The sequence below is a fragment of the Bidens hawaiensis genome, unplaced genomic scaffold, assembly GCF_021521415.1.
Source record: "Bidens hawaiensis isolate Kalapana, Puna unplaced genomic scaffold, B.hawaiensis_p1.1 tig00024868_1, whole genome shotgun sequence".
In the NCBI taxonomy this organism is placed as follows: domain Eukaryota; kingdom Viridiplantae; phylum Streptophyta; class Magnoliopsida; order Asterales; family Asteraceae; genus Bidens; species Bidens hawaiensis.
Window position 1 is genome coordinate 101,897 of NW_027493951.1, and position 22,705 is coordinate 124,601.

The 22,705-nt window shown below is 36.2% G+C and overlaps 4 protein-coding genes and 1 pseudogene across 4 annotated transcripts; all 5 read right to left on the reverse strand.

Annotated features, from left to right (window-relative positions):
- Positions 1–2,106: 2,106 nt before the first annotated feature.
- On the reverse strand, positions 2,107–4,685 carry LOC143570312 (G-type lectin S-receptor-like serine/threonine-protein kinase LECRK3). The gene has a single exon (XM_077055993.1). It carries the CDS (start codon positions 4,625–4,627, stop codon positions 2,231–2,233), a length of 2,397 nt encoding a protein of 798 aa, XP_076912108.1. The 5' UTR covers positions 4,628–4,685; the 3' UTR covers positions 2,107–2,230.
- Positions 4,686–8,718: 4,033 nt separating this feature from the next.
- Positions 8,719–11,209, reverse strand: LOC143570313 (G-type lectin S-receptor-like serine/threonine-protein kinase LECRK2). Its single transcript, XM_077055994.1, has one exon. The coding sequence runs from the start codon at positions 11,131–11,133 to the stop codon at positions 8,719–8,721; it is 2,415 nt and encodes an 804-aa protein (XP_076912109.1). The 5' UTR covers positions 11,134–11,209.
- Positions 11,210–15,547: 4,338 nt separating this feature from the next.
- On the reverse strand, positions 15,548–16,174 carry LOC143570330 (G-type lectin S-receptor-like serine/threonine-protein kinase LECRK2). Its single transcript, XM_077056003.1, has 2 exons — positions 16,159–16,174; positions 15,548–16,107 (listed from the first exon to the last, which is right to left on the reverse strand). Exons 1-2 carry the CDS (start codon positions 16,172–16,174, stop codon positions 15,548–15,550), a joined length of 576 nt encoding a protein of 191 aa, XP_076912118.1.
- A 139-nt stretch (positions 16,175–16,313) lies between these two features.
- LOC143570314 (G-type lectin S-receptor-like serine/threonine-protein kinase LECRK2) lies at positions 16,314–18,691 on the reverse strand (annotated as a pseudogene).
- A 1,449-nt stretch (positions 18,692–20,140) lies between these two features.
- On the reverse strand, positions 20,141–22,635 carry LOC143570315 (G-type lectin S-receptor-like serine/threonine-protein kinase LECRK3). The gene is made up of 2 exons (XM_077055995.1): positions 22,055–22,635; positions 20,141–21,926 (listed from the first exon to the last, which is right to left on the reverse strand). Exons 1-2 carry the CDS (start codon positions 22,633–22,635, stop codon positions 20,141–20,143), a joined length of 2,367 nt encoding a protein of 788 aa, XP_076912110.1.
- Between the last annotated feature and the right edge of the window lie 70 nt (positions 22,636–22,705).

Sequence of the window (22,705 nt, forward strand, 5' to 3'; positions counted from 1 at the left end):
GCTCGGGTTCATCAATAATTTAGGGCCGGGTGTAAGCAGCCGAGCTTAACAAGCCCATGCCCAAGCCAAAACTAAAACTCATTTAATAAATGGGCATGTATGACACACCAAGCATAACCATTCTCACAAGTCTAAACGAGCTTTGTTATAGATCTTATTTTATATAAATGCGTTACAACTATTATATTAACTCATGACAAAAGTAACTTCATATTATATACTTTGTTACATAGTTAAATATAGTTCTAATTGTAAAAAAATATTAAAAAAGTTACGTATATAATTAAATGTTCAATAAATCAGATTCTAACTAAAGTTCTGAAAGTTATTAACAAGCTAGTTGAGCTCCAGCTCCGACATAGAGATCAAAACAAAGATATCTCAAGCTCCGGTAAATTAAACGAGCCGAGTTCAAGCTTAAGACGAGCTCCGATTCAAGTCAGCTCGTTCACACATCCTGATTCAACTTGCTTACCCAACAGGATTGATTGACACGAAGAGTGGTTGAAAATAATAAAATGTTGGCAGGTGGCAGCTCAATTATTGATGTTCATTCATTGGGCTATATGCCTCAAGTTGTGAGATTATAACTGGCCAAGTGTTCCTTTCCCGGTCTAAATCATCTAGGAGTGCCATTCGAAAAATAAAAATAAAAATAAAAATAAAAATAAAAAAAAAATAAAAAAAATATCTTTTTTTGGAACATTCCAGTTGCCATATTGTTTTCATAAGAATCCTAAGTTTGATAAAAAGTTAAATACCTATAAATTGTCTTCACTACTAAATCAAGCAAAAGACAGGCATGCAAAATTCATCTGTCATATTTTAAATCAATTCAAGGCAACACCTATTCAAGGTAAAGAAGAGTGTTTTAAATACTCATGTAATCGTGTTTGTTTTTTGTTACTCTGTTTAATTAAAGTACCCATTTAAAACTGTAATAAAAATATAAGATCAACCCGATTACGACTCATTTAAACCATTTATCACTAACTCGTTTGACTCATTTATAACTTCGTGTCCAGATTACATGATTTTAAGGTTTTCGGCTTATGATTGTATTTGACACGAATAAATATATGGGTCATGTTTGGATTCAACAATCCAATCTAGGGTGTAAGCGAGTGCGAGCCTAAACTAAAACTCAGACGAGCTCAATTTGGAGCTTCACATATAGGCTTGACTATGCTCGCGATCCTAAATGAGTATGTTATTTGCATACATATTATAGTTTCTATATATTATATATAATAATATAATTACGTAAGAAAAACTATTATATATAAAATTATTATAAAAATAACTACAATTTTTAATAAAAAAATGTAAAAATATTCTGTTTGTATATAAATAAAATAACTATTTATTGAGTAAATCCAATCCAAGCTAGAGCTCTATACATAACGCTCAAAATGAAGATAGCCCGGCCTTTCGATAAATAAATGAGTATAGCTCGAGCTTAGGCAAGCTCGGACTTGACTCATTTACACCCCCTAATTCAGTCCGCTACCAGACAAGATTTGCACCCTAGTTATTAACAATACTTATCCTTTTCTTGGATCCTTCCAGTTGTCATACTTTACCATATAAATCTTTTGCACGTACCATTTAAAAGCAACCTGTAAGGCCAAAATGTTGTGACTTGCGATATCAAATTACGAAACCTATTATATATTTACGGTCAAGTTAATGATACATATCGGCGAGAAATCCGGACACTAAACGAGAACTTCGACACACGTTCAAGTTTAACGAGAAAACTTCTAGAAACAATATGTTAGGCTATAAATAGGACTTGTATTTGTCATTTGTGTGTGTGTTTTGTAGTGTGTAAACAACCACCCAAGGGGAGCTCACCTTGGGTGGGATCGGTTCGTTTTATGTTATAAATCTTTTGTTACCGGTTACGGAGTCGTTCAATATTATCTTTATATATTTGTTCGATCGTTTGTTTATACCGCACCCGTCTCGAGAGTTTATCAAGAACAAAGTCGTTTGTTTGTCGGATCCGGTTTCGGGACCTACACAACCCATGAAGTCTATACTAAAAGAGCGCTTTAAGATTGATAATCTAAATTAAGATAGTAAACTCTAAAGATGTGATAATAAAGATACATAGATCAAATCATATTCTACAATCTTTATTCAGTTATTTATGGTTTAGAACTCAATCTTGCATTAACTATAGTTAACAAACAATATATATAACGAGGTACAAGAACAAAGTAGTTCAATTTGAAGATGAGAAAGAGGTAACAGACAAAGGGCATGGACAAGGAGGTTCGGTCACTTCAATTCCTCCTTCAAGCATCTGGATGACCTTTTTCATGGTTGGCCTTAGTGAAGGGTTTTCTTGAACACACCAAAGACCAACCATCATAAATGTTGTCAGTTTCTCCAAATCATCCAAGGCCTCCAAATCATTCTCGACGAATGCATCCAGTCTGCCGTCTTGATGGCAATCCCATGCCATATCCGTCAAAACTGCCACATCTTCGGCATCATCATCAAAAACCACACTCTTTCGGCATGAAATGATCTCTAATAGCAAGACGCCAAAGCTATAGACATCTACCTTGAATGTGACAGGGGTGTTCCTAAACCATTCAGGAGCAATATATCCTTTTGTTCCTCTAATTCCAGTATTTGTTCGACTTTGATTAATCAATAAAAGCTTTGCCAGTCCAAAGTCAGCAATCTTAGCATTGTAGTAATCATCAAGAAGAATATTCTGAGGCTTTATGTCACAGTGGATGATCTGGTTGCTACACTCTTCGTGAAGGTATGTGAGCCCCTTTGCAACACCTAAGGCGATATAACTCCTCTGTTTCCAACTAGGTCTCATTCCTCCAAATAGAAAGTCTGCCAAAGTGCCATTTGCCATGTATTCATAAATCAATAGCCGCTTCTCACCAGCATCACAATAGCCAAGAAGCTGCACCAAATTCTTGTGATGAGTCCTTGCAATTGTGTTGACCTCGGTTATGAATTCCTTTTGGCCATCTTGGACCACAGTTTCTAGTTTCTTAATCGCCGCGACCTTTGTCCCTATTTCACCTTTGTATACTGTTCCAAAAGCCCCTTTTCCCAATTCATATTTGAACCCATTAGTAGCTTCAACTAGTTCTTGATATGTAAAACGAGGCAGATTCGTTTCAACAGTTGCACTACTTAGAAGTGGAGTTCCCTTCTTTTTGGTTTTAAATAGATGCACATAAATCACACCAATCAATACAACAATTACTAACACAGAGGCACCTAAGAGAACAGATCCCACCAATATCAAACTTTTTTCACTTTTATCTTCTCCAGTTCCACTTTTATTTTCTCCTGGAACAGGACCATCAAATTTCCTAAACTTCAGGAGGGCCTTCACATTATATGCAGGATCTTTATATCCGTTGGTAAGCGGAAGCTGCTTCTTCCAACATCGATTGTCCCTGTAAATTGCAACTGCACAGAAACAATCTTTCAAGCAGGAAGTTCTACAGGTTTGTTCGTCACTCGGATTCAAGCTCACAAAGTCGGATCCTGGCCAATCAGTGTTTGTGAGCTCGATGAAATCAAACACATCTTCCCCGTTATTTGACTCACCTTCGTCACAGCTCGGAGTGAAATAAGGCTTGCAGTCACCATTTCGACTATTAGGATCAAGCAACGAGAATCCTCGTGGACATTCACAGGTTGGTCGATTGTTATCAAGGATGCAAACATTGTTTAGCCCACAAGCTTTGCCATCACTAGTCCGACACATGTTTTCTGGTACAAACCATGCAATTTCCCAGCTTGTACCATCAGTGGGATTCTTGGGATGGTAGTATTGAGTAAAAACGCCATCAGAATCAAGTGTGGCTCTGTGATAGTAATCTCCAGAAGGAAGTGAGTCTCCTGTAAGATTAGCTCTTTCGCCATTTCTTCTCAATATATACATGTACCCCTTTGGATCAAAGATCAACTGGTCACCAGAATTCGATGAATTGTCGGCATCACGAGTGCCACTAATGTAGTAAGCATTATCAGGGGTGTCAGTAAAAACATCTCGAGTATTAAGAACAAGATTCCCATCTTGAAGCAGGCGTAATTGGAATTTTCCACCAGTGTAGTTTGTTTTGCTCATTTTGGAGTTAATTTCTCCACCTCTGGCCATAACCTGAGTAGGCAACAAGGTATCTGCCGGATGATCAAAACTCTCCCATATATTGCGAGAATTACTACCAACGATAACAAAGTTACCCGTATCGTTTATATAACCATATGCAAGATCAGAAATGGATCCAGAACTCCATACCTCTTTGCCTTGAGGATCACTGAGTACGAGCCCACGCCCATCTACCAGGTCAACTTTGGATCCTGTAGACATTATCAGACCGCCATCTGGATACCAGATAATGGTTTGGTCAGGTATCTTTTCATACCAGATGGATAACAAGAAGCCATCTCTACCTTGAAGTTGTTTGAACCCGAAGGCAAATTCACCTGAAGATGAAAGCCAGGGTTTCGCATTCGGTGTTGCCGTGAGTGATGCACCAACAGATACAGAACCATTAGTCTGTTGTGCTGCTACATAATGTAGCAAAATAGATAGAGAGATGAGACAAATTGGGACTAAGGCCATAGGAAAATGCATGAATGGTTAAGAATGTACAGTAACATAAATAGGAGTTGTAAATGATGATTGCTTTTAAGTCAACTGAAAGACTTTTCAAGTGATCAGTCATTTATCTATATATATACATAAAGTCTTTTATGGTGACAAAAAGTTAGGTACCTAATGAATGTGACTAATATGGTCGTATTTTCTTTGTAATTAATTTTGGACAATTTCCCTGAAATTTCATTTGGTCCTACATAAAGCTGTGAACCTTTGAAGCATTCAATGTGGGATTGTTCCACGCTAGAGACCATCTAGACTAAAATATCAAAACCTATGCGTTTGAATTTTCTCACCGAAAGTTTTCTATAGGGATGGTAATTCTTTATAAGAACTGAAAACGATTAGATTTTAGGTTGTCATGTTTATCCCATTTGTTTAAATTTATTAGTTAAACATTTCGTTTAATGCTAGGCCCTATTTTGTATACTAAGTCTTTTGTATTATCTTGTTTATTTACGCTCGTATGTAATCGCCTTTTATCTTGCTTGTATGTTTGGGCCTAAGGCTATTTGTAAACAAAGCCTATTGGGCCCATGAAATAAAACAAAGTGCATGAGACTTTTCTCATAACCATAACCTTTATCCTCTCAACAACTGTTCCACTTTCTCTCCTACCTTCCTTTCTCAGCAATAATATAAACAAGAAGATACGAGATCTCGGTTACTTAGAGGTGATTTCCGCTAGCCTCTAAGGAGATTGATCCAAGAACTTAGTTGTTTGATCCTGATCATATATAGGACATACATTCAAAATTAGAATAAAAAACTCTCACGATCAACCCGACGCTTTAGACCCTTTTAACCATTTATTGCAATCGGCGCACTCATTTGATTAATTAAATTAATGGGTTATGGGTTACTATCAGTAACCCGATTTTAAGTGTGCTCAAGGACACAAATAAACATGTGATTCTATTCGTTTCATGTAACATCTCGGATTTTTCGTGTTTGTTTAAACCGATTCGAGAATGTAATTCGGATCTTTTGAGCTGATTAAAACTTGTATTTAACTTGTTTTAACTTATTTTATAATTCCATAACTTTCAATCATGCCAAATAATCCTTAGAAACCATTAAAATCGCTTAAAACGGCTAAAGATCGCATTTTCGAGAACTATAAGGACTAATATTGTCAATTCTTTCCTATTTTCGATTAACTTAATGAAACTTAAACTCCAAGAAATGTTATAGCTGGTCCAATTTCGTTTTCTTGGTGTCCAAGCCAAATTTTGTTAGTTATTGTACTAGATTTTCTCATTAAATAGCTTATTTTGTTTCCTAATTTGTTTTTAGCATCTAAATCGATTATTTTTGGCATAAATCTAGTAAATTAAGGTCCAAGAAAATGATTATAACTAAAGTACAAGTCCATATTTATAAATTACTGATCATGCACGAAATCTACAACTTATTTCATTGATTTGGTCATTAATATCGTATTTAGTTACTTAAACGAGTAAATCTTCCAACTATGGTTCGTTTTTGATATTCTTATATAAACAAGACTCATAATCTCTGCCAAAAACTTTACCTAAACCCTAAGAAGCATTCTCAGTCGTCACCCCTCTCTATGGCTCATAAAATCCTTCGGTTTTTGCATTATTGTTGAAGATACAAGCTTGTTCGTTTGACTTTGCTTACGTGTGGATCTTTGACTCATCGTTTCTGTTGATTCTTTCACTTTCCGGGTAAGTTGTAAACATAGAAATCATTCATATATATTCCCTATTCAATAACCTTCAATCAATTTCGGTGGTTGAAGGGTGTTGACTGGTCAAATGGTTTAACACTCGTTAAAGGATAAAATAGTCAACTAGTTTGACTTAACGTTTTCTCATACTTCTGATCGGATTCAACGTTCGGTCCAGAAGAATTTTATTCTTGTAACGAAATTTTAAGGCTACTGACCCAAATCCGACTTCCGACTTGCTGTTCGGATTCTGGTCAGTACTAGCTCGCTTAAATCTTAAAACAAACATAGCTTGAATTCTAAACGTCCGTTTGGATTGATTTCAGCGGCATCGAGTTTGTTTTTATTTATATTATCATATCCTAAAATCTCAGTTTCTGAATTGTTTATATCATTTGACAAGTAGTGGACGACTCGCTTATTCATTAACTCGCTTAATCGTGTTTATATTCGTTTGTCATTAATCTAAGATGAGTTTATCATTCCCCTATTTTACCAACTTTTCTAAATGTTTTGGGGACATATGCGTATCTATCCGTATTTCATAGTATATATATATCAAACAAATACATACGTGTAATTGTGAGTGACTTAATTAAATATACGTGTTACATGCTTACTTGTGTTAATATTCATTCATTCGTATATTTTGTTAATATTCATTCGTATATTCGGAGGGGTCCATCATACTCTCATGTATTGGGTTTTCATGCTATTGACTAACGCCCGATTCGCTTGACAACGGTCTACATACTTGTTTATGGTTTGATTATATTACCGCTTTTATCACGTTATTCTTATTTATATTAACATGAAAAACTGGTGATATTCTCACTCAACTTTATGTTGACAAACTCCATTTTCTACGCATATGCTGGTTGCTTGTATTGAAGATTGAAGTTTGGACACGTAGACAAGACCTTAGGATATAATCAAGATAATCATTATTTGAGCTTATATTCATGTATTTAAATTGCTTGTTGTAATTGAATAATATGTGTATACTTTGAATAGAATAATTAATTAGATACTGCCACTTTTATATTATGATAGTATCCTCGAGCTGTGAGCAATCGGATCATGCCCCGGCATTTCCGTCTTAGGTTGGGGTGTGACATATCAATCAACCTATTGGTGTAAACGAGCCAAGCTTAAGCAAGCACTAACCCAAGCCAAAGCTAAAACTCATTTAATTAATGGGCACGCTTCACACACCAACTAATTTAACCCACAAGTCTAAACGAGCTAGTTATATATAAGTTTATAGATTTTATTTTATTGCATAACTATTATTTTATATAAATTTATGACGAAATAACTAAATAGTATAACGTTTGTTATATAAATAAAGCTTTAATAAAAAGTTATATATTTATATAATTAAATATTCAGTAAATCAAATTCAAGCTTAACTTTGGAAAATTATCAACTAAGCTGAGCTTCAACTCCAACACATATCTAAAAACGAAAAGATCTTGAGCTCTGGTAAAATAACTCCCCAACATCAAACCAGACCCAACAGAAGAATATGATTCTAGAGAAGACTACCATAACCCTTATGAAGATGATCCATCACATCTAGATTTTTATGTTATCTCTGATGTTGGGGCTTAGTCTCTTGATATCCCTTAAACAAGTCGATCGAGCACAAGATTAGATGAGCTCCAACTCAACCATCACGTTGACACCTCTTATTTGGTTTGCTTACCTGACACTATTGATTGACACCAAGTGTGGTTAATTAAACTCCAAAAAGAAAGACCGCCAAGCGCCTTTGGTTGTGTCTTCATAACTTAATAACCGCTTCTCACCACTATCACAATAGCCAAGAAGCTGCACCAAATTCTTGAGATGAGTCTTTGTAATTTAGGAAATATAGTGTGATGAAATGATTTTTTTAAATAAAAGTTAGACGGAAAAGTTTGAATTTTCTTTTTGTGTGTGATATGAACCGATCTGTGCTGAATTGAAAAACTAATACTTAGAGATAGACAATCTACCCTAAAAAATTTCGGATCCACATGAAATTTTTTTTTGGGTCTGCAACCGATGGAAAGAACAGATTTGATGATGATACCGAGACTAGTGGTGATTTGGCTAGTGACGAGAGGACAACTTGAAAGCACTTTATGATCCAGTTTGATGAAGAATGAGAGGATAACTTGAAACAATTTTCTAATTTTTATTCATGCAGGAAACATATCGGTATCATTAACATTACGTATCCATGGCCATTTGCACATAAGAACTTAAAACAAATTTTTTATTTAAAAATAAGAAGAAAACAATATTATAGAGAAAAATTTGATACATTCTATATCCTCTACATGGTATACCTCCCAATACTACAAATGCTGGTTGATTAATTTGAAGATTAGCACATGGTAACAGAGAAAGGGCATGGACAAGGAGGTTCGGTCACTTCAATTCCTCCTTCAAGCATTTGAATGACCCTTTTCATGGTTGGCCTCACCAAAGGGTTTTCTTGTACACACCAAAGACCAACCATTATAAATGTTGTTAGTTTCTCCAAATCATTTAAGGCCTCCGAATCATTCTCGACGAATGCATCCAGTCTGCCTTCTTGGTAGCAATCCCATGCCATATCTGTTAAAACTGCCGCATCTTCAGCATCATCATTGAAAACCACACTCTTTCGGCATGAAATGATCTCTAATAACAAGATGCCAAAGCTATAGACATCAACCTTGGTTGTGACAGCGGTGTTCCTAAACCATTCAGGAGCAACATATCCCTTTGTTCCTCTAATTCCGGTATTGGTTTTACTTTGATTGATCATCAAAAGTTTTGCCAATCCAAAGTCCGCAATCTTAGCATTGTAGTAATCATCAAGAAGAATATTCTGAGGCTTTATGTCACAGTGGATGATCTGGTTGCTACAATCTTCATGGAGGTATGTGAGTCCCTTTGCAACACCTACGGCGATAGAACTCCTGTGATTCCAACTAGGTCTCTTGTCTTCAAAAAGATAGAATGCCAAAGTTCCATTGCTCATGTATTCGTAAATCAATAACTGCTTCTCACCATCATCACAATAGCCAAGAAGCTGCACCAAATTCTTGTGATGAGTCCTTGCAATCGTGTTGACCTCAGTTTTAAATTCCTTCTGGCCATCTTGAACCACAGTTTCCAGTTTCTTAACCGCCACAATCTTTGTCCCTATCACACCTTTATAGACTGTTCCAAAAGCCCCCTTTCCCAATTCATCCTTGAAGCCATCGGTAGCTTTTACTAGTTCTTGATAAGTAAAACGAGGCAGATTAGTTTCAACGGTTGTACTACTTAGAAGCGGAGTTCCAGCCTTCTTCTTGTGGCTTTGAAGGAAACACATATAAATCACACCAATGAATGCAAAAATTCCTATCACAGATGTACCTATGAGGTCTGATCTCATGAATTTCAAACTTCTACTTTCATCTTCTCCAGTTCCATTTTTATCTTCTCCTGTTGGGCTTTTACTTCCTCCTGTTCCAGAAGGACTATCAACTTTCTTAAATTTCAGGAATGCCTTCACATTATTTGAAGCGTCTTTATATCCATTGGCAAGTGGAAGCTGCTTCTTCCAACATCGGTTGTCCCCGTAAATTGCAACTGCACATAAACAATCTTTCAAGCAGGAAGTTCTACAGGTTTGTTCGCCACTCGGATTCAAGCTCACAAAGTCGGACCCTGGCCAATCAGTGTTTGTGATCTCGATGAAATCAAACACATCTCCCCCATTGCCTTCATCACAACTCAGAGTTAAATTAGGCTTGCAACCAGCATTTGTAGTATTGGGATCAAGCAATGAGAACCCTGGCGGGCATTCACAGTTTGGTCGATTGTTATCAAGGTTGCAAACACTGTTTAGCCCACAAGCTTTGCTATCTTTAGTACATATGTCTTCTGGCATAAACCATGAAACTCTCCAGCTTGTTCCTTCAGTGGGATTCTTGGGATGGGAGTATTGAGTAAATACCCCATCAGAATCAAGAGTAGCTCGGTGATAGAAATCTCCAGAAGGAAGTGAGTCTTCCGTAAGATTAACTCTTTTGCCATTTCTTCTCAATACATACATGTATCCTCCCACATCAAAAATTAGTTGGAAACCAGAATTCGATGAATTGTCGGCATCACGAGTGCCACTTACATAGTAAGCATTATCAGGAGTATCCGTAAACAGGTCACGGGTATTAAGAACAAGATTCCCATCCGGAATGAGACGTAACTGGAATCTTCCATCACTGAAATTTGTTTTACTCAATTTAGAGTTGATTTCCACACCTATATCAATAACCTGAGTAGGTAATATGGTATCTACTGGATCTTTAAAACTTTCCCATACATTGAGAGAATTGCTACCCACAATCGCGAAGTTACCGGTATCATTCATATAACCATACGCAAAATCCGAAAAGTTCCCAAAACTCCATACCTCGTTGCCTTGAGGATCAGAGAGCACGAGCCCACGCCTATCAACTAGGTCAACTTTGGATCCTGTAGACACTATTGGACCGCCTTTTGGATACCAGATGATGGTTTTATTAGGTATCTTTTCATACCATACGGATAACAAGAAGCTATCTTTTCCTTGAAATTGTTGGAACCCAAAGGCAAATTCACCAGATGATGAGAGCCACGGTTTGGCATCAGGTGTTGCTGCGAGTGAAGCACCAATTGATACAAAACCATTATTCTGTTGTACTGCTACGAAACCATTATTCTGTTGTGCCGCTACGAAATGTAGCAAAATAGCTAGAGAGATGAGATGAATTGGGATTAAGGCCATAGGAAAATGCTTCAATGGTTTAGAGCAGAAACAAAAATAGGAGTTAAATAAGATGATTGATTTTAAGTCAACTAAAAGACTTTTGAAGAGGAAGTCTTTTGTGGTCACAAAAAATTCCTAACATAATGACATAGACTTATGTGGCCACAATTTCCTTAGTGATTGATTTTCATTTGGTTCCATATGAAGAATCTTAAATTCTCGTACACGGCAGGAGGCATTCAATGTGGAAATGTAGAACCATGCCAATAATTCCTTAAACGACACGAAAAATTTTAGGCTTTAGGTTGTATTGCATAACCTTGTTTGTTTAGCTTGTTTAGGTAAACAACTCATTTAAAATTTTAATAAAAAACTATAAGATCGACTTGTATACGTACGACTCATTAAAACCTTTTATTACAACCCCCGAACTCATTTGACTCATTTATAGCGTCATGCTCTTTATACGATTTTAAGTGTGTTCAGGTGATGGTTGATGCCTTTGACACGAATAAATATATAGGCCATGTTTGGATTCATCATACAAATCCAAGGTGTAAACAAGTCGATCCTATGCAAGCCCGAGTGCAGGTCACTAGTTGAAAAATGCTTTTTAGACGCGATTTTAGACTGAGGCAAAAAATGATGACGCAAAAGATAATTAGGTGTTTTTTCGCGGTTGTGGAACCGCGTCAAATGCCTACTAAACCATGCCAAAAATGGTGTCGTGTTTTCTTTTAATCATTTTTAGACGTGGTTTCGAAACCACGTCAAAAGAATATTTAACCATGCATTGAGTATGCGCACAATCTGCATATACTCTCAGTATACGCACAACAAAGTATGCACACATAACACAATTGCACACAATGTATACAAGTATGTGCACAAAGAAGTATTCGCTAATATAAAATAAGCCAACAAGTATTCATTTGATACGTCGACCTTCATATGGACCTGCAAGGGGATCGGACCAAAACCAGTGAACTCTAAGTTGCCGAGGTCTTTTTTATTTAATGTGATCCACGTGTATTTAGCTACGGAATTGAGTAGTTGTTCATACCCTTTTCTTTAGTAGTGATCATTTGCAATGTTCTTTTCAGTTTCACAACACGCTAACACCTCATAATCAAACAGCTCATTTCAAGGTCATGTTTATCGTTTAAAGTGGTTTTGTAAATAGGTAGTTTTGTAAAATAAAAAGTGGTTTTTGATGTTTGTCTTTCTTTTAAGTGATTTTAGATAAGCTGTTGTTTCAGGGAACGGATTAAGGTGATACATCATCTACCTTTCCAAGTGGCAATCTATATTGTTCTACTTTGTAAGCTACCTTTTGAGGTGACAAGACATGTAGAACACTCTGTCTAAGATAGCGGGTTATGAACCAACCATTTTTATAATTTTAATAATATATATAATATTAATATATAATATATATAAATAATGTTATGAAAAAAAGTAACTAAATAATATATATTATGTTATGTATAAAATTATATATTGAAAAAACATAAAATACAATTCACGACGAGCTCGAGTTTAGAAAGAAAGATTGAAACGAGCCAAACTCAAGCTCGGGTTGTTAGCACCCCCTAATTGTAGTTTAATTGTCTTGTATTGCATTTCATAAATTGTTAAATGATTTTAACATATCACATATTTAAATAAGTATACTGAGACTATTGTTAAGGTTAATTTACTACTTTTTTGGAAAATTTATTAGTACATATTATATTTATTCTTTCTAATTTTATTATTATAATTATTACAAATATTATCATTAGTTTATGATCTTTATCATAATATTATTGTTATATGTTATTGCTATTATTATTATTATTTAGTAAATTTTTATATTACCTATTTTATAATTTCTTCACCTTATTCTTTAAATAATAATTTACAATAAAATAATAATTCAAAGTACAAAACATTTCTTTTAAAACGATAATTATTACACACAAACTATTCAACCATTATGTGTGATACAGTTCGGGGGCTGCGAAGTGTGTCAAAATGATAAAAAAATGATTAGTTCTAGACCCCCGCTATCTCATATAGAGATTTCACGTAATTTACCTAAAATCACTTTTTAATTTATGTATATAAATATTTTAATTTTATTTTCTTTTTAATTTTATTTTTAGTTTTTAATTTTTATTTTATTTTAATTTTTACCTTTTATTTTTATTCCTATTTTATTTTTATTTTAAAATTTTCATAAACTTCTATTTTATGTTGCTTTGTTTTGCTAAAGAGATCGTCAGTGCAAATGTTGACAGTTACGAACCGACAAAAGAAAATTAAGAAAAATAAATGAGTGTTTGGATTCGGTGGATAAATGTTTTCGGGTTTGAATATACAAATGTTTTTAAAGACCGAGGACCGAGAGTGTAATTTTCGGTGAGTACTCGCGATGTTTTGACCTTATCGCGAGATAGGCTGACCCTATATATAAGGGCAACCTAAAATATCTTTCACTGTTCACCAAACACTTTACACATTTCACTCTCTCTTCTCTCTCCTCTCTATCATCAAAACCCTAACTTTTTCTTCAAAATCTTCAAAATCCGGCCCTCTATATCATATTTGATGATGAATCCAGATCCCACACCCTCGGTATAACTTCATAAACACCATGATTCCTCCGTTCATCTTATTTTCTGGGTTCACACTTATCTAGACGGGGTTCTAATGAACCGTCGGACTAGATCTGTGGATAGATCTTCAAATTTGGTGTCATAATCTTGATTATAAACTGCTATTAGGACTTTAGAGCTACTTAATCATCATTAATTGTTAGCTTTTAAAGTTTATTTTATAAAGTTTGTAGATCTAGGTTAGTTCTTATGTTAAAGAGTTTGATTGACCAAGCAAACCAAAGGGTTTCTCCTTCAAACTCTCCAGAAACCAAATTAGAGTCTGGGCGACACCCAAGAAAAGAAAAGGAAGCAAAAATAGGCTAAGTAACCTTTTTCGCGTAGGTTTTCGCTTCGCATGTCCATGCGAAGCGAAACACCATATGTTTGGCTTAAGGTCCCGAAATCGGATCCGATAATGAACGGCTTTGTTCTTGATAGGAGCTCGAGACGGGTGCGGTAAATCAAACGACCGAACATAATATAAAGACAATATAAAGTATCTGAATGATCTCGTTATTGGTTGAAAGATTTAATATATTAATAAACAAACCGACCCACCCAAGGTAAGCTCCCCTTGGGTGGATGACTTACACCATGGAAAACACAAATAAACTAACAATAAAGTCCTGTTTATAGCTAAACTAAAAACATTGTAGAAGCATTTTCGTTAAACTTAAACGTGTGTCGAAGTTCTCGTCTCGTGTCTAGTTTTGCTCGCCGACATTAAATATTATCTTGACCATAAATATATAACCTGTTTTGTACTTTGATATTGCAAGTCACATTTTGGCCTTACAATTTTGTAAAACTCCCTATTCTAGAATTTTTTTTTTTTATGTTTAATATCTGGGTTTTATTGAGTATCACTCATCTTTTGTCTTTCATCATAATCTTTCAACCGCCGTAAAACCACATAGAGGATAGCCCTTGGGTCTCATGTGCATCAAGTAGACTAATCGGTGGAAAACAATATATCAGCTAAGTGAAGAAGTACACAAGCGTCATTTGCCAATATCGTCCATAAACAACAACGAGCAAGTACTTCGCATGTGTGGCTTGCATGCGTCCTGAAGAGACATGCATGTGAACATACCCACATCAAATAAACATCATAACTAAACAACCATGATATATATCATATTAGATGCAATGTTAACTTAGACCTTCCCAACACGCAAATAATAACCTTTATACCTGTATATATCATAAATACTTGCATTTTTATAAATCATTACGAAAATTGCATTTAAAATGTATCAATTTTTTAAACAATATCATCAAGTGGATTGAGTTTTTGTCATACGAGTATAATTTCTAAACTGATCTCTAGCACACAGACAAACATTACTTTCTTTAAAAGACTCACTTTACCTTTGCAGAAGTTCTTGTTTGAACTTATGTGCATAAAATACACTAGCAAGTGTGGTTGAATCACGGAAATATGCATTACACTACAAGATACAAGACTTCACCTCCCCCATTTCATTGTTGCCATAAATGTTCACATAGCACCAATACCGCCATAGTCTGACTATCTATCTCTTTCTAAAAACTAATAAACCTGGGCTATAATGAGAATGGGAAACTGTAATTAATACAGAGAAAACATGAATACATACATTCGTAATCATGTAGATAGTATAACTCTCAAGATGTGATAATGAAGTCCATAAACCAAATCATATTTAACAATCTTTATTTATGGATTAGAACTCAACAAGGCATGAATTACGCTTAAGGAAAAGTAAATATAGAACGACCTACAAAATCATGGCAGATAGATTTAAAGATTAGACTGTAACAGACAAAGGAAATGGACATGGAGGTTTGGTCACTTCAATTCCTCCTTCAAGCATCTGGATGACCTTTTTCATGGTTGGCATCAGCGACGGGTTTTCTTGTACACACCAAAGACCAACCATCACAAATGTTGTTAGTTTCTCTAAATCATCTAAGGCCTCCGAATCATTCTCGACGAATGCATCTAGTCTCCCATCTTGGTAGCAATCCCATGCCATATCTGTTAAAACTGCCGCATCTTCAGCATCATCATCGAAAACCACACTCTTTCGGCATGAAATTATCTCTAATAACAAGACGCCAAAGCTATAGACATCAACCTTGGTTGTGACAGCGGTGTTCCTAAACCATTCAGGAGCAACATATCCCTTTGTTCCTCTAATTCCGGTATTCGTTTTACTTTGATTGATCATCAAAAGTTTTGCCAATCCAAAATCAGCAATCTTAGCATTGTAGTAATCATCAAGAAGTATATTCTGAGGCTTTATGTCACAATGGATGATCTGGTTGCTACAATCTTCATGGAGGTATGTGAGTCCCTTTGCAACACCTATTGCAATAGAAGAAATTTTTTATGTAAAAATAAGAGTCCCTTTGCAACACGTATCCATGGCCATTTGCACATAAGAACTTAAAACAAATTTTTTATTTAAAAATAAGAAGAAAACAATATTATAGAGAAAAATTTGATACATTCTATATCCTCTACTTGGTATACCTCCCAATACTACAAATGCTGGTTGATTAATTTGAAGATTAGCACATGGTAACAGAGAAAGGGCATGGACAAGGAGGTTCGGTCACTTCAATTCCTCCTTCAAGCATTTGAATGACCCTTTTCATGGTTGGCCTCACCAAAGGGTTTTCTTGTACACACCAAAGACCAACCATTATAAATGTTGTTAGTTTCTCCAAATCATTTAAGGCCTCCGAATCATTCTCGACGAATGCATCCAGTCTGCCTTCTTGGTAGCAATCCCATGCCATATCTGTTAAAACTGCCGCATCTTCAGCATCATCATTGAAAACCACACTCTTTCGGCATGAAATGATCTCTAATAACAAGACGCCAAAGCTATAGACATCAACCTTGGTTGTGACAGCGGTGTTCCTAAACCATTCAGGAGCAACATATCCCTTTGTTCCTCTAATTCCGGTATTCGTTTTACTTTGATTGATCATCAAAAGTTTTGCCAATCCAAAGTCCGCAATCTTAGCATTGTAGTAATCATCAAGAAGAATATTCTGAGGCTTTATGTCACAGTGGATGATCTGGTTGCTACAATCTTCATGGAGGTATGTGAGTCCCTTTGCAACACCTATTGCAATAGAAATCCTGTGTTTCCAATTAGGCCTCTTGTCTTCAAAAAGGTAGAATGCCAAAGTTCTATTGCGCATGTATTCGTAAATCAATAACCGCTCCTCACCATCATCACAATAGCCAAGAAGCTGCACCAAATTCTTGTGATGTGTCCTTGCAATCGTGTTGACCTCTGTTTTAAATTCCTTTTGGCCATCTTGAACCACAGTTTCCAGTTTTTTAACTGCCACGATCTTTGTCCCTATCACACCTTTATAGACTGTCCCAAAAGCCCCCTTTCCCAATACATCCTTGAAGCCATCAGTAGCTATTACTAGTTCTTGATAAGTAAACGAGGCAGATTAGTTTCAACAGTTGTATTACATAAGAGTGGAGTTCCGGCCTTCTTGTGGGTTTCAAAAAAATACATATAAATCACACCAATTAATGCAAAAATTCCTACCACAGATGTGCCTATGAAGGCACCCATGAATATCAAACTTCTACTTTTATCTTCTTCGGTTCCACTTTTATCTTCTCCTGTTGGGCTTTTATTTCCTCCTGTTCCAGAAGGACCATCAACTTTCTTAAATTTTATTAAGGCCTTCACGTTATATGAAGGGTCTCTAAACCCATTTGCAAGTGGAAGCTGTTTCTTCCAACATCGGTTGTCCCTGTAAATTGCCACTGCACATAAACAATCTTTCAAGCAGGAAGTTCTACAGGTTTGTTCGTCACTCGGATTCAAGCTCACAAAGTCGGATCCTGGCCAATCAGTGTTTGTGAGCTCGTTGAAATCAAACATATCTCCTCCATCGCCATCATCACAGCTCAGAGTTAAATTAGGCTTGCAGCCACCATTTGTAATATTGGGGTCAAGCCATGAGAACCCCTGTGGGCATTCACATTTTGGTCGATTGTTTTCAAGGATGCAAATGCTGTTTAGCCCACAAGCTTTGCTTTTTTGATTAATACATATGTCTTCGGGCACAAACCATGCAATTTCCCAGCTTTTACCCTCAGTGGGATTCTTGGGATGGTAGTATTGAGTTAAAACCCCATCAGAATCAAGAGTAGCTCGGTGATAGAAATTTCCAGTAGGAAGTGAGTCTCTCGTGAGATTAAATCTTTCGCCATTTCTTCTCGATATATACATGTATCCCCCCACATAAAAAATCAGTTGGAAACCAGGATTCGTTGAATTGTTGGTGTCACTTGTATTGTAAGCATTATCAGGAGCACCAGTAAACAGGTCACGAGTATTAAGAACAAGATTCCCATCCGGAATCAGACGTAACTGGAATCTTCCATCACTGAAATTTGTTTTACTCAATTTAGAGTTGATTTCAACACCTATATCAATAACCTGAGTAGGTAATATGGTATCTGCTGGATTTTTAAAACTTTCCCATACATTGGGAGGATTGCGACCCACAATCGCGAAGTTACCAGTATCATTCATATAACCATGCGCAATATCCGAAAAGTTCCGGCCAGAACTCCATACCTCGTTGCCTTGAGGATCATAGAGTACTAGCCCGCGCCTATCAACCAGATCAACTTTGGATCCTGTAGACACTATTGGACCACCTTTTGGATACCAGACGATGGTTTTATTAGGTATCTTGTCGTACCATACAGATAACAAGAAGTTTTCACTGCCTTGAACTTGTTAGAACCCGAAGGCAAATTCACCTGAAGATGAAAGCCATGGTTTGGCATCAGGTGTTGCTGAAATTGATGCACCAACTCGTACAGAACCATTAGTCTGTTGTGCTGCTACAGCGTGTAGCAAAATTGCTAGAGAGATGAGACGAATTGGGACTAAGGCCATAGGAAAATGGTTACAGATATAGGAGTTAAATTGCAAGTGAGACGAGGCGAATGGTTTAGAACATTAACAGAAATAGGAGTTAAATAAGAAGATTGCCTTTTAGTCAACTAAAAGACTTGGAAGTCTTTTGTGGTCACAAAAGTCCTTACCTTTCTGTGGTCACAATTTCCTTGTGATTAATTTTCATTTGGTTCTACATGAAGAGTCACAAATTCTCTCGTACACGGCATTGTGGAATTTTAGAACTAGGTTTATGAAGCTTTTGAAATTTCTAAAATTGAAGTTTATCTGGCTTCAAACCATGGTAATTCCATACTTTTTCCCCCCCGAATGGCTATGCTTTTATAAAAAAGAAAACAACACCACTGTGACCAAAAAGATGAGCAGGGACAACAACCAACACAACACAGTTACATTTACAAAAATTTACCATCACCTGCCCCAACTAAATAAAACAAACAAAAGAAAATTACGGAGAAGGCTTGTGTTCCGTCAAGAAAGTCGGCTCCCTCCTTTACTATCCCCACTATTCTTCTTTCCGATACTTCCAACCTTCGAAAAGTTCTTCATTCCAACATTTCTAAACGATCCACATTGTGACCATAAAGACCACCAGCACCACCTTCTTCTTTTCTTTCGCACTAATCGATTCACATTATATATATATATAGATAATTTAGCTAAAACGAGAATTTGTTTTTTATGAAACGAGGATGATAAAATAAGAAATTGTTTTTTTTACTATTTTTATTTTCGTGTTTTCTTTTGTTTTATGATTTTTTTTATTTGTGGGTTTTTTTAAGTCCAAAATGATTCTCATGGTTCTTAATTCCAAAAAATTTCTCTTATGATCCTGATCCTATGTGTGTGTGTGTGTATTAAATATGCAATTACATAAGAAATACTATTAAATATAAAGTTATGAGAAAAATAACTTAATAAAAATTTTAATAATAAAAATATAAAAAAATTACACATGAATATAATGAATATTTAGTAAATCCGATCCATGATTGAGCTCGATATACGAAGTTCAAAACGAGGAGAGCTCGAGTTCACAAAAATTAAACGAGTCTAGCTTGTGTGATGATTGGGCTAAATAATAATGCTTAATATTGTGTTTGTTAATGGTTTTTATATGTAGAACACGTTTACTTTGTCACCCCCCCTTCTTCGGCTTGTTGATGCTTTACGGGGCTCTCCCCACTTATGAACTCGTTTATGGGTTACATGGCTAGACAAGGATGGCCCTAAATAATATCTCAAATGCACAACTCTGATCAAAGCTATTCACGTGACTTGCTGATATCAGATATGCGACAAAGTAGAGGTATTAAAATTGTACATTTTAATTGTTTATTTATGGTTTTGAAGTCACCATTACATAAACTAAGCTTAAGAAATGACATATAGACCGAGGTACGAAAACATTGAAGATAAATTTGAAGATTAGGAGGTAACAGAGAAAGGGCATGGGCAAGGAGGCTCGATCACTTCAATTTCTCCTTCAAGCATCTGGATAACCTTTTTCATAGTTGGCCTCATTGAAGGGTTTTCTTGTACACACCAAAGACCAACCATCACAAATGTTATTAGTTTCTCAAAATCATCTAAGGTCTCCGAATCATTCTCGACAAATGCATCTAGTCTGCCTTCTTGGTAGCAATCCCATGCCATATCTGTCAAAACTGCCGCATCTTCAGCATCATCATCGAAAACCACAGTCTTTCGGCATGAAATGATCTCTAATAACAAGACACCAAAGCTATAGACATCAACCTTGGTTGTGACAGCGGTGTTCCTAAACCATTCAGGAGCAACATATCCCTTTGTTCCTTTAATTCCGGTATTCGTTTTACTTTGATTGATCATTAAAAGTTTTGCCAATCCAAAATTAGCAATCTTAGCATTGTAGTAATCATCAAGAAGAATATTCTGAGGCTTTATGTCACAGTGGATGATCTGGTTGCTACAATCTTCATGGAGGTATGTGAGTCCCTTTGCAACACCTATTGCAATAGAAATCCTGTGTTTCCAATTAGGCCTCTTGTCTTTAAAAAGGTAGAATGCCAAAGTTCTATTGCGCATGTATTCGTAAATCAATAACCGCTTCTCACCATCATCACAATAGCCAAGAAGCTGCACCAAATTCTTGTGATGAGTTCTTGCAATCGTGTTGACCTCAGTTTTGAATTCCTTCTGGCTATCTTGAACCATAGTTTCCAGTTTATTAACCGCCACAATCTTTGTCCCTATCACACCTTTATAGACTGTCCCAAAAGCCCCACTTCCCAATTCATCCTTGAAGCCATCGGTAGCTTTTACTAGTTCTTGATAAGTAAAACGAGGCAGATTAGTTTCAACAGTTGTACTACTTAGAATCGGAGTTCCAGCCTTCTTCTTGTGGCTTTGAAAGAAACACATATTAATCACACCAATGAATGCAAAAATTCCTATCACAGATATACCTATTAGAGCGGATCCCATGAATATGAAACTTCTTCTACTTATATATTCTCCAGTTCCACTTTTATCTTCTCCTTCTCTGCTGTTATTTCCTCCTGTTCCAGAAGGACCATCGATTTTCCTAAATTTCAGGAGAGCCTTCACATTTTTTGAAGGGTCTTTATGTCCATTTGAAAGTGGAAGCTGCTTCTTCCAACACTGGCTGTCCCTGTAAATTGCAACAGCACAGAAACAATCGTTCAAGCAGGATGTTCTGCAGGCTTGTTCATTACTCGGGTTCATGTGCACATAGTCGGACATAGGCCAATCAATATTATTCAGCTCGATGAAATCAAACACATCTCCTCCATGATTTAACTCACCTTCATCACAACTCAGAGTGAAATCAGGCTTGCAGTCTCCATTTGGAGCCTTGGGATCAAGCAATGAGAACCCCTGTGGGCATTCACAGTATGGCCGATTGTCATCAAGGCTACAAACATTATTTAGCCCACACGCTTTGCTGTCTATAGCTTTACATATGTCTTCTGTCACAAACCATACAACTTTCCAGCTTGTGTCTTTAGTCGGATTCTTGGGGTAGTAGTATTGAGTTAAAACCCCATCAGAATCAAGTGTAGCTCTATGATAGTAATCTCCAGAAGGAAGTGAGCCTTCGGTAGTAAGATTAGCTTTTTCGCTATTTCTTCTCAATATATACATGTATCCCGTTGCATCAAAAACCAGCTGGAAACCAGAATTCGTTGAATTGGATTCATCACTTGTGTCCCTATTTTTATTTTTTTTTTTTTGTTAAAACAATCATGTTCATTGGATTACATCGAAACAGAAGGCAAGCGGGCAACAAGCTGCGCCGCTACCCCTTTTTGAATCGCATTACCAGCAGAACCCGAAAACATATCAATAGTGTTAAGAACAAGATTCCCATTTTGAAGCAGACGTAACTGGAATTTTCCACCGGTGAAATCTGTTTCGCCCATTCTGGAGTTAATTACTCCACCCAAATTGATAACCTGAGTAGGTAATATGGTATCTGCTGGATAGCTAAAACTTTCCCATACATTGTCAGAATTTCTATCTATAATCGCGAAGTTACCAGTATCATTCATATAACCATAAGCAAAATCCGAAAAGTTCCCAGAACTCCATACCTCATTGCCTTGAGGATCAGAGAGTACGAGCCCACGCCTATCAACCAGGTCAACTTTGGATCCTGTGGACACCGTTGGACCTCCTTTTGGATACCAGATGATAGTTTTATTAGGTATCTTGTCGTACCATACGGATAACAAGAAGCTATCTTTGCCTTGAACTTGTTGGAACCCAAAGGCAAATTCACCAGATGATGAGAGCCATGGTTTTGCATCGGGTGTTGCTATGAGTGAAGCACCAACCGATACAGAACCATTATTTTGTTGTGCTGCTACAAAATGTAGCAAAATAGCTAGAGAGATGAAATGAATTGGGATTAAGGTCATAGGAAAAATGCTTGAATGGTTTAGAGCAGAAACAAAAATTGGAGTTAAATAAGATGATTGATTTTAAGTC